The 13,239-nt window shown below is 34.7% G+C and overlaps 1 protein-coding gene across 7 annotated transcripts in view; it reads left to right on the top strand.

The window, feature by feature from the left end:
• The window catches only part of CACNA2D1 (calcium voltage-gated channel auxiliary subunit alpha2delta 1), a 510,209-nt gene that overhangs the window by 455,658 nt on the left and 41,312 nt on the right, over nucleotides 1–13,239 (top strand). For 4 of the 7 annotated variants that reach the window (XM_020884063.2, XM_020884062.2, XM_070469957.1 and 1 more), the window contains 4 exons: nucleotides 2,645–2,706; nucleotides 8,836–8,912; nucleotides 10,188–10,208; nucleotides 10,858–10,918. In XM_020884063.2, coding sequence (XP_020739722.1) covers nucleotides 2,645–2,706; nucleotides 8,836–8,912; nucleotides 10,188–10,208; nucleotides 10,858–10,918 — 221 coding nt within the window. The remainder of the gene's footprint in view (nucleotides 1–2,644; nucleotides 2,707–8,835; nucleotides 8,913–10,187; nucleotides 10,209–10,857; nucleotides 10,919–13,239) is intronic. The other 3 variants (XM_020884065.2, XM_020884064.2, XM_070469965.1) reach the window with 1 other exon arrangement.

The following is a 13,239-nucleotide window of genomic DNA, read 5'->3' as shown; positions in this document are numbered from 1 at the left end:
TGAAACTTTTATAAAATAATGTTGCTATAGGTTTCTTAATGTATTCTTACATCGCTAATAATATATTCTTGAAAATTACATTTTTTAAAATTTTATTGACGTATAGTTGATTTACAATATCATATGTTTCAAGTACATAGCATAGTGTTTCAGCTGTACGTACACATACATACACATATATTCTCTTTAGGTACTTTTCCTTTATAGGTTATTACATAATATTGAATATGGTCCCCTGCGCTCTACAGTAGGGCTTTGTTGGTTTTCAAAAATTGTATTTTATGTCTCCACTTTTTCTATCACGATAAGAAATAGAACACACAGTATAATGTTCTGCCATGTTCTTTTAGGCCATTTCAGTCATACAATTTGAAGTTAGTACTTAATAGCTGTATGTTTTGTATGGCTTGTGCACGCAGATGTTTTAATTGCTGAGTTCCATATATTAATTTTTTTTGTTTCTCGTTTACTATTTCCGGCTTGATTTCTTTTACTATTTCTGCATGATTGCCCTGCATTTAAATCTGAAATTAAATTGAGAAAACATAGCTACCACCATAAAATCACTGGTACAACTATGTAATGCTTGTATTGTTTTATAATGACATTGGAAAATTCCTTGTGAATTGAAATTGTGTCTATCCATTATCAGTCATATAAGGATATGTGTTTGTATATTTGAGTATTTGAAAAATACATAGAACTCACAAGCTTTTGAGCCTAGAAATTTAAGCTTTTATGTATAATTGATGTCTTTTCCTCATAATCTCATCCATTTTAAGTGTACCAATACTCCTGAGTTTGTAAATCCGTTTTAAGTGTAACAAATCTCCTGAATCTGAATCAGCAGAATTTTTTCCCTAAGATGAAGCCAGGATCCAAACATAGTACTTCATTAGCACCTGCCCTTTCTCACTCTAATCAAGAGTCCCAGTTACCAGAACACAAGGGGGTATATATACATCAGCGTCAGTCTTGAAATTTGAAATGTTTTGTTGAAATGTCAGCTCCGTTTACTTAGACTTTAGCCATGCTCTTTATACCCTCACTTTCCTGAGAAAGGAGGTAAATCAATCAGCAGGCCTGCCAACTTCTCTCTGTTGATCTGACAAAAAGAACTCTTTTACCTGTACCTTCTTTTTTTCAACTTATAGATCAATTTTGTTTCTATTAAGTCACTTTTTAATTTTTCTTCTCCAACTTACTGTAAATTCTTTTATTTGACCAATATCCTCCCATAGACTTTTCGTGTTAATAACCTTGAAGAACGTGGTATTTTGTGTTTTTTTTTCTCTAATCTGATACTGTTTTTTATCTTCTTTTTTTAAAACTTGTGGAACAATACTAGTTTGCCCTGGTTTTTTAGGAGGAGTAGTAAACATGTAAACATTTTTGTTTTAATTCTTTTAGGAATTTTATGAGTCTAGAAACTTCCCGTGCACTTCTGTCCTCTCTCCCCCATCTTCCACACACATAAATAAAGCCATGGGGATATTTGATGTATAAAACAACATTGTGTAGTTGTTATAAAATGAACTGGAATCATGTATTTTCCTTCATCCTGCCAGTTAAACTCGTCTTGAAGATTCATTTTCCAAATCAGTAAATTGTGGAAAACAATAGTATTTCATTTAATCCAGTGGGTTGATTAAATGAGACAAGGATTGTAAAATGTTTTGTATATTGCCTAATATCAAGTAATAACTTCAGTGAATATTATTGTTCTGCTAAGGATGATGACACTGGAGATAACTGAAAATACTAAAAGATGCATATGTATCATCACTAAATCTAATGGAAGAAGGAATGATAATTTCTTTACTACCCTTCAAGAGCTACATAAGAAAGATTCAATATCTAAGAAGTCATTTAGCTCTTTCTTCCTTTCCCTGGTGGATATAGTTGTTTTTCTAACCTTCAATAATATTAAGTAATTAGTATCTAAGATAAATACTGTAATAATAGCTTAATAAGAACTGCTACTGCTAGTCCTGCTGTTTAGTCACTCATTTGTGTATAACTCTCTGCAACCTTATGGACTGTAGTCTGCCAGGCTCCTCTGTCCACAGGATTCTCCAGGCAAGAATACTGGAGTGGGTGGTAATTTCCTTCTCTAGGGGATCTTCCTGAACCAGAGATGGAACCTAAGTCTCCTGCTTGGCAGGCAGATGTTTACCACTGAGCCACATGGGAAGCCCTTAATCAGAAGAGTAATATGCTCATCATACATTTGGATGTAGACATTGCATTAAATTCCTAATATTACCAATTTATCTTAAACATACTCTACTATGGACATACCTGAGTGTTATGTAATATTTCAATCATGTTTCATTATTAAAATTTATTTTTTAAGAAATGTTTTTAAAGTTTTGATGTTAATAATTTGGCATAAATTACTAATTTTAAATTAAGATTTTCACTTAAATGTCCTTAAAATTTATCATGTGGGTACTTTTTTTTTCCCTAAAATTTTGCTTTACACACACACATAACAAATAATTGTAGAGTGGAATAGATCAGACATTTGTGAAGAAGGGTGTTGAATCACCACTGAATTTATAAATAGAGCCTAATGTTCTGCTGTTCTTATCAATTAACATAGGATAAAAAGTGATCATAATCAAGTCCAACTCTTTTTTAGAGATATATTGACAAAGGAAACAGGACATATACATGGACTCCTGTCAATGGCACAGATTACAGGTAATTAACCATATTTATATGTGTGCTTATAAAAAAATATTCAGTGTCTTTCACCTGTTTTTATTACCTGTTTTTCCAGTGGATGAATATTGTTTTTATATATTCTCAAACTGTTCTCAATGTAATTAAAATAGAAATGTTATCCTTTCCAACACTAAAATGCATTAAAGTTATACATTATTATTTTCAAAATGGGTAAGATGGGGAAAAGCTAGAAATATAAAATTTAGAAATGAAAATTTGTATGATATGCATATATTTGATATTTTGTATATTTATATTAGTAAAAGTTGACAAAATCCCCTTATATTGTAGTCATGACCTCCACTGACTTCCTCATTTACATTGTTATGTAGTTTACAGTACTTAAATTTAGGTTGCAAGTTAACTTAAAACTTCTCACATCATCATATAATCTGATATAAAATGCTCAACTGATATAATTTAACCCCATGAGTAGAAATTCTGTAATATACTGATTCTTCCAGTTGAGTGGACTTTGAAAAACTGGACAGACTAATACCTTAACATTTCTTGGAAATTTTTCATTATTCAGCACTTGCCGAGCGTTTTCTTTGCTTGCTCTAACTTTAAAGTCACCTCTTATCCTGTGGTCCTGCTTCCTACAGCCTCATAATACTGAAGCTGATCCGATTATGTCCTTCTTATTCATTCTTTCTTCCTCCTCCTTCACATCCCCACCTTTGGATCTCATGTCACCAGACAATACCGCCTACCATTCCTCCTTTAAATAGTCATCCCCTTCTCATTTCAGGGATTTTGATTCCTGGGCTGGTTGCCACCCTCTCCTCCATTCACGTGGATCACTGTTTCTCAAACTATTTGGGACATACCCACAGTTATATAAAACAAAAATTGTTTATTAAAATAAACACTAAAAGATGAAAAGTCAAGTGGACAACAATTTTTATTGGATTTCATAGACATAAAATTAGTCTGTCAGATTACTATAAAAATTTCTAAATGCTTACTCTCATTTTCTATACGTAACTAATCATGACCTGGTAATGGGTGGTTTGCAAATGGGCTAGGTTCCCTGGACATACTTTAAATACCACTGGCATAGATGATTTTTCTAGTGCCTGGACTCTCGGTTTTTCTGTCTCCTCCTCTCTGATGATCTTGTCAATCCCCAGTCTTAGCTACCTGCTTCAAAGTCATGTCCTGCAACTCTAACATTCAGACTGCAAGTCCTTCATAGTCTTGAGATTTCTTTTTAATCCAACTGTCAGATGACTACATTTTAGCTTTCCATCCCCTCCTTCTGATAGCCCAACTGCAGCAATCCTTTGACTCAGTTGAGACCTGAAATTTATCAACTCCTGAGACCTTTCATTGTCCTTGCCTTCCTCATGTGCGTGTACCCGTTATTTCAGCATAAATTCATTGGATCTTATTACGTTCACTCTCATATTAACGCCATCAACTCGTATTTAAGTATGGCAAAGAGTGGTTTGACCAATTTCAATCCTAGTTAAATTATTACCAGTACCACACAGCATCTGCACAGTTACAGATGGGAAAAATAAAATATTCCTTGACTGATAATGTCTAAAACCTCTAAACCTCAAGTAGACTTCAGGGGTGCCTACTGATCTCAATAGTCCAATAAATTTAGGAGGCTTCTAGATGACTTTTGATAGCTTCAGTCCTTAAACCCATCTCTTTCCCATCCATTTTCTCTGTTGATCTGAAACTCTATTTTGCTCAGTGAAATAGGAAGCAATCAAAAGAGACCTTCTACCACCATAGAACGTAACTATTTGCATCTATTTCTCCATCTCCTATCTCTGTTTCTTTTCACAACACAAGGGTCATATTTCACAAGAGTCATAGTATTAATACTTGAGTTATATTGTTTCATTTCCCTACCCACAATACTCCAATAATTTGCTGTCTTAATATCTATAAAATCTAAGGTTTTCCCAGCCATTAGAGGCCTTACATCATCTGACTTCATTTACCATCAGTTCTCTGACATTGTCGTCTCAGATTCTTTCCTGAACCACCTTCATCTCCATCCTCCTTGCTGCTCCTCATAAATCTGGAACCACTCTGCCTCAGGACCTTTGCACCTGAACTTATTTCCCTCTAGGATGTAAAGTGCCTCATCATTTCACATTATATATATGTATGTACACATGCACACATATATATATGAAGCATATATAAAGAAATTTATTTCTACTGTTTATTGTTTGTCTCCCCCTCACTATTAAGTTCTAAGAAAGCAACATTCTAAGATTGTTAAATTCTGAGATTCTAAGATTGTTGCCTGCTTCATTTACTTTTGAATCCTCAGATTATAAGACAGAGGAACACAGTAGACATTCTATATATCTTTAGACAGTCAAGTATTAGATTTCAACTTGTTTCTTTCTGTCAGATTCAAATAATAGTGTCCAGACTTCCATTGAAATATTCAAATATGAAGGATTCTTTGACTACATATTAATGTATGATTAATATGTAGCCTAATTAATAGGCTGTGGTAGACTCAACCATTTATTTCTTAATAAAACCAAACTATATTCCTCCTGCCTCTGCCTCAGAGCATACACCTAACTTTGCCGGAGAATCTAGAGTAGTGGGATTCTCTTAAAGCTGTAATATTATCACAGGAGACCATTGCCTTTTGTGTTGCTGGGATGGCATACAGACTCAATCTAGAAGAGGAGCCCATGGATAGTAATGTCATAATAACACCACTACATGCCAATAATTCTCCATTGTTTTAGTTTTTCACATAATTTTGAATCTACTGAAAAATACCAGTATGACTGTTTTACTTATATATATCTCTTGATTTCTCTCATTGCTATTAGGCATTTCTTTATACATATACCATCTTTATGTATCAGTGTATACATAGGTCACTTTTTTCCTTTCTGTTCCATGGTTATTGCCAGCTTGATTTTTTGGATAAACTTGAGAAAGGGTGTGATAGCCAAGAGGAAATCTGGGAGTCCTGTCTCTTTAGAGATGACTTCATGATAGGAATGTGCTCTTTGCCTCTCTTGGTTAGACAAATAAATTCCAAGTTAGAAAAATGGTTTCTTTTTGACCCTGACAGTGAGTCATTCTGATGGTTGGTCCTACTGCAGTCATAATTACACTCTGGGGGAATTATAAATTTTTATCCTTAAATATTTTTAATAATCTCACAAATGTCGCTGATATTCCTCCCCTTCCCCTCCCACCCCCAGTCGTAACTCAGGTAACCATATTAATGTTCTTTTCTTCAGTTTTGAGTATTTCTGTCCTTATTCACAGAACTTTAGTCTCTTCCCATTTTCATTCGAGTTCAGGCTTACAAGCTTGAAATTCACATCATGCACCTCTTGCCTAACCTTTCTGCCCTGTCATTTCCCCCACTATCCTCCCCACAGTAACCACTATTCTCTGAGAAAGCTTCAACTTCATCATCTTTGAATGTTTTCTTCACACATTCCCTTCACAAATCTATAACTTTGGGATAGATTAAATTTATTTTCATTGTAAGTACTCCCTTGAATCTCTGTTCAAAGAAATTCACAAATAACAAAGTAGAACAAAACATTACATCTGAGTTGAAAAAAAAATGGAAGTGTTTTTATGTAATGTATGAGATATCAAATTTTACTTAGTAATTTCTGTCTCCTTAAGCTTTGGTATAATTTGATATAACATATTTTGAAGTATAGAAGTTATTTTAATAGAATATTTTCTTTTTAATGAAGAGCGATTTTATGGTGATATAAATGATGGAATAGAAAAGTGTGTTATATTCCATTTAACTAAGTTAACCATGTTTATGGGAGTTTCAAAAATATTTCTTGGGCTGTACCATCCATCTGGTGGCCACTGCCTTTATCGGATTTTAATCCCTTGGAGAAAATAAGGCAGCCTTAGTCTATTGGATTTATATGGAGAAAGACAACAAAGACTGCATATGGCAGCATCATTGACTTGGAATGTTGATTAAAGATCTTATCTGCTATAGGTTGAAAAAAATAACTATTGCTTCAAGACAAAAAATATTATGTATAACTATATGTTTCTATAAAATAAACTATAGATATTATTAATAATATCAACCTGAGATTTGCAGGCCAATAAAATGTATATTTGATATGTCAATTTTAAAATTTCTGTTGTGTTCCTCATGGGTTTCCACACTAATTTTTATGGTACGTGAGCTGTAACCCGGGCTTGCAGTGTGACACTGTAGCAGCCACATGATATATTGTTATCAGTTTTAATTTGAAGTTTCTCTTAGTAATAAATGCTGATGGGGCATTAAAATGTCCTTATTTCCCTTGAGAGGAATTTGTGGGAGACAGTCTTCAAATGCTCACTAATTCTGTGCTACAGTTTATAAATGGCAAGTGAATCATGAAAGGTCATCTTACTTTCAGACTAATTGCATTGGTTTTTTTTTTTTTAATTTTAATCTCTTCTTCTACTTTAAAGGAAGTTACCTTTAAAATGAATGTAGAGATTTTCATTAGATCTACATAACATTTTGTTTCTCTGACCTTTACCCATAAGGGAAGTCTATGAATTACTTAATGATGGAGAAAGATTTGGGAATTGGAGGTAACAAGCATCTAATTATTTTGCTATCTTGACTGCATAATTAAGTTGTAGCAAATCAGCCCTTGCTTTTTTCCTCTTCATGGAATGAATTTTTAACATATTTTCATAAGAAGAAAAACCTGGAATTTTATATTTTCTCCTGTTCAATATTGTTCATTAAAAGTGCATAATTGGATTACAATTTGGGCATCTGTATTCAGAACCTGGGGATCATGAGGCTTGAGTGATGTAAAAGATGATCTTCTACAAATACTTAGGAATCTCAGAAGCCTAGAAATGGACACATTTTTCTGTGTATTGCTAAATTGGGGGTTCAGTTGTAAAAATGAATCTGAACAACTCATTTGGTCACTTTAATCAAGCATCACTTTTTAAAATTTTAAAAATTATAGTTTAATTGGGAATCTTAAGAGATTACCTTATTTTTGGCATTAGTTTCCTTCTGTATTCAAAGGATAGCAAAGGTCATTTGTAGCTGTAAGTATGGATAAGGAATAATTATGTTCTGCACATGTGTATCAGCCATTGTGAGAGTAGAAGAATTGCATGTATGCAATTGTTATGGGAAACTGCATAATATTCTGATTTTTTTCTTTTAACAATTCTTGTGTGTATGTTCATTAATTGGCATCTTCAAAATTAATAGGGTTACCTGCCTGTCTGTTTTTTAATTTGTACAGTCATATTAAGACAAGGTTGGATGACAAGCTTGACAGTCTTTGTGTCTAAAATGTTCTGAATCTTGCTAAAGATTTGCACTGGCGATTTCCTTCAATGTGTACATCTACCATAAGACTAGAGTACCCCCGGGGCTCTTGTAAACTATAAAAATCATGATGTTTCCCCTATTGTATCTAATAACAAGCTACCAAATGATATGGGATATCCACAGTTAATGAACTTGAAATAAATACAGTTACACTGTAGGGTAAGAACCACAGGGATGAGCAAAAAAATCCGAATTTCCCCATCAAAAGACGGGGGAAATTGCAGAGAGATGAGTTCTGTAATAGTAGGTATTTAATCCTTAAAAAGAAAATATTTCAAATGATTTTATGCATTGTATAATACTAATAATACTTCTTACATTTGTTATTGTTAATAGTGTACATTTGCTCGCAAGCACTGTTACATTATGTTTAATTCATTAGGGAGGGTATAGCCAATGTGCATGATGCAATTACTTTGCCTAAACATATCCCTACTATTCTTCTATTTTTTTCACGAAGTATTTTTCTGGAAGTATAATACCCATGACATTTTCTTCAGCTAATTTATGGGCACCCTTAGTAGCTAATTTTCCCTGTGTCTATTCCAATTCCCTACAATGTAGAGTACTGGATAACTCTGGATGGCAAGACAAATTAAGTGCCTTATTTGCTGAAAGCATTTTCCTGTCAAAGTAATGTCTTTTCCTTCCCATGAGGAAGATCTTTGGATTTCCCATGAACTTGATGTGTCTTTTTTTTTTTTTAAGTTATGTTTCATTTTTGTTTGTTTGTGTTTATGCTTCTCTTGTTTCTATTGCAGTTTGGCCTTGGTATTACCAACCTACAGTTTTTACTATATAAAAGCCAAAATAGAAGAGACAATAACTCAGGCCAGATGTAAGTACTGTGAAAGTGACTTCAGGGTCTATTTGTTATCTTCTAGTACCAGAGGTTTAAGTACGTCTAGACTTTTGACTACCCAAGGCTTATACCTTTTAGTAGGTGTTATTACCAAATCAACAGCAATGATTCTAACCCATTCCAAACATGCAAGGAACAAGAAATATTCTACGTGGATAGAATATGAGCAGGTACTCCAGTCTCACTGGCAGTCCCCACCCCCCCCCCCCCGCCTCGCTCTGTGCTCATAGAATCATTGCAGTGCTGTGTCCTCTGTCGCTGTTGTTTTAAGGGTCTGCTAACTGGCGCAGAATGTCTCACATAGTCTCTACTCATGGCACTCTGCTAGTCAAGTTTCTTCTTTTTTTTTCTTTATTTTCCTGTTTTTGCATTCAGCAAAAATGATATGCTCCACATCTGCGACATGGTTTGAATAAATTGCACTGGTCTTTGGCTTTGCTTTAGCGATTAACCCCCTTCTAATTATCCAAATTAATGTCTTCAGTAACCTAAATAGATTAGCTTTTTTTTAAAACATCATTTGGAATGTGGAGTAATTATTAACAGTAGCGCATATTTCAAGTCGTTATTAATCTTTATTTTATTTTGGGTGACTAGATTTAGCAAGGTAAAATGACCATCATATCCTTTACATATCACTCAATTATTCCTGACCACCAAAATTTTTCCTATGATATAAAGTAAAATATATATATGTATATATATATGTATATACTTTTTATATCTGACCTTACATGAACTACAATTTCTTTTGTTTCTATGTCAGTTCTTTTTTTGCTCTCTGCAGTCCTAGTTCTCATTGTAAATTGTGGTAATTTAGACATTTATATTTCTAGTTTCACTTGATAGATATGATGGTCTTTTAACAACCACTGACTTTGCATGAGCTAGTTCTTCACTTGATAAATGAGGGGATGACTAGTGGGTCTTTGATGATTGGTAAATGCTTCTGTGTATAGGCTAGCATCATTGGGGTTGCACTTGAATTAGCCACTTTGCAAAATAGACCCTTGAAATAACCACAGTACAGAGGGGGTGCTCTAGTAGTAATTGACAGGACATACTTTCCGATCTTCAAAAATAGTGTCTTTTTTTCCAGAACTACAGCTGTACATAAATAAACCTTTGATCTATGCACAATATTTTTATTCAAGAAAGTCATTGAATAAAATATTGTTTGTGACCCCCTTTGCTTTACCCTCTTTTTTTTTTTTTGTTTCCCTGCTTTCTCTTTCTGATGGATTTTCACAGCCAAAAAGGGCAGAATGAAGGGCAAGTATTTTCTTGTTGCTCAATTTATTTTTCTTTAGTACACTTGACATTTCCACTGATATTTCCATTCCTATTGGATATTATCCTCTGTGCTTCTCACTTGCTAGATTTTCCTCCATGATCACTCAGACCTTACTAGCAGAAAAGGGGGAAAGAACACGCTTGTGTTTTCATATATAACCTGTTTTACTTTCTGGTTTTTTCCTAAACTTAGATACTTATGTGTTTATCCTTCCACTTACTAATTCATACTAATATGAAGAATGGCGTTAATTCACTAGGGCATTAATGGGTTTATTGAAATCATTTTATTATAATATTGGTAAAATATTTATGTTGATATTTTAAATTAATACCTCTGGTGTAACGCTGACCTAAGTCATTTTTTAAAGGATATCTTGGTTACGGTAGGGTTAGTTAGTAAATGGGAAAATTATAGACCTAGCATTGTCTTTGATATAACCGTTGTAATCCATGTTATGAAATTAAAATTGATTTTATTACTGTGAAGTATTGGGGAATCTTTTTATGTGTTTCAATTTAGGATGAAATGTTTTTCCTTATTAGGTTATCTTTCTAATGCCTTATTGACATCACCTCAGGATGCATATTCCGATTGTTATCTAACCCTATAATATTATGTTTTCAGATTCAGAAACTCTGAAACCAGATAATTTTGAAGAATCTGGCTATACGTTCATAGCACCAAGGTAGGTTTTGTTTTCTTTTGTTTTCTTTTTTAAGGCTCATTGTGGATGTACAGGCCTTCAAGAATAGGTCAGAGTTGGGGGTCAAGACTGCTCTGGGTTATGCCATGTCAAATTATGGAACCAAAGGAAACAATAAGGTTAAAACTGAAGGAGAATTCTGTTCATTCATTCACTCACCCATTCAGGTACTTAGCAGCTGCATTGTGCTAAACAGTATGCCGACTTGGGGATCCAGTGGTGACTAGGACAGATGGAGGTTCTGTTTTTGTTGGAGCCAACAGTGTATTCAACAAAAATGAAGAGTTGAGTATTTGCATTTGTGACTGTGTATGCACATACAGCTCTGCATACATATACACATACAGATAGATATGTACAGATATATACATGTATGTGTGTGTATACACACAAGAATGTGTATATCTCAGAGCATGACTAACCTCATTATTGATTTAACACAAATTTTGGGAAAATATATTTGAATATAGTGAGATTTTCTGACATAATTTTTAAGATGAGCATTCTTTTTCCTCCTACACAATTTTACTTCTTTTTCATACGATCCCCCTTTCCCTATCTCTATACACCTTCATCTCTACCTCTATTTTCATATAATTACTTGGGACTCCATTCATGAATCCAAGATTATCCTTTATTTCTCTTTCCTTCCTTAGTTTTTGATTCCCAGTGTCCAGCAGACACATGTAATAGTACACATCAACATAATTTCTATTTACCCTAGGCTAAATTATTGAATAAAATACATTCAGAAGCTTGTAGTACTCACTTCTCTCTTTTTTCCCTTCTTAAAGAAATTCCTTTCAGAAGGTTCCTAAAAATTGGTCTCAGTTATTCTTTCTCATTTTATTTCTACACAAGCATATCTGAATTTTCTCTTCTGGAAAATAAGGAATATATACATATATATATGCACACCCATATATATCTTCTTCAGAAATCTGTGCTAACGAAGCGTATTCCTGCTTTGAGACTGACTGCCCTGGAGCAGCTTTCTTGCTTGGACTTCCTTCAGTGTGAACACTGCTAATCCCATCTCTGGTGACACTTGCCGCCTCTTGCTTGTGGACACACTTTTCCAGTTTTCTCCCTCCGTCCCCAGCTGCATGCTCAGTCCTTCTCGTGCACCTCACTCACTTGAGCTGCTGGCCTTGTCCCTCTTATCTCCATATTGTGCATCGACAGATATACCACAGACTCTCAAGTATTCTATGCTTTGGTTTGAGCTGACAGCTCCCAAGTCTCCAGGATGGAGACAATAGACATATTGTCTATTGTCTAAACACAATTAGACAATACTATGTCTAAACACAATAGTCATAATATGTGGTTCATTGACCTTATGTTAGAAGATCAAACAGTATACCTATTTCTAGACTTCATGTATACCCTACCTGTTTCAATATGAGACATTCATGTTTGTGGAACCTGATAGGACTCTCTCTTCAAGGTGCTTCAAATTCATTATTTCCTGAATATTTGTCTTCTTTAGGGGAGCTCTTCTTTCCATGTTGCCTCAGTAACAAAAATACTGTCCTCCCTAAATGCCAGTCTTAAAAGCTGATAGATATAAAGAAAGGGAGCAAAGATGTCTAACTTCTGGTCAATCAGTAAGTCTTGCCAAGCGGGGATTTATCTTATGAGTGTCCAGTATGTCTGTCAGACTATGCTGCTTTTGTTCAGGCCAGTGTCTTCTCTCACCTCAACTAGTAAGGCTGCCTCCTAATTGATCTCCCTGCCTCCAGTATCTCTCCCTTATTTCCCATTTCTGTCTCCTTTTTGAGGCTAGAGGGAGTTTCTAAACTTTCAATAAAGTTTTGGTTCTCATCTGCTAAGTACTAGCCAGTGGCTTAGCACTGTCCTCATGATGATCTGCTCTGCACAGGATGGCTTTCGAACGTTCTGTCCCTAGATACCAGTCCGCCAGTGTGGCACCCTATGCTCTCACTCAGCAGCTGACAAACCGGCCTACAGACTGGCTGCCTGTTTTTACACATGCAATTTTACTGGAACATAGCCACGGCCATTTGTTGAGGTCCTGCCTCTGGTTGTGACCTGGACCTTTTCAGCCCATAGAACGTGAATCATTCACTTTCCTACCCTTTAAGAAGCAGTCTACCAACCTCTGCTTTAAAGTCCAGCCACACTAAACTTTTCATAGTTCCTAAATGCATTTTATCCTCCTTATGTTTATCTTCTATTCCGGATTGAACACACCCACCACCAGTCCTTTCCAGACTCCAACTTCACAGCTCCTCCACCTGGGAATTTCTTTCCTGTCCTCTCTGGGTTAGACATTCTTG

Source organism: Odocoileus virginianus, chromosome 1, assembly GCF_023699985.2.
Source record: "Odocoileus virginianus isolate 20LAN1187 ecotype Illinois chromosome 1, Ovbor_1.2, whole genome shotgun sequence".
Taxonomy (NCBI): Eukaryota; Metazoa; Chordata; class Mammalia; order Artiodactyla; family Cervidae; genus Odocoileus; species Odocoileus virginianus.
Note: the sequence above shows the minus strand (reverse complement) of the source record. Positions and strands in the feature narration are given on the sequence as shown.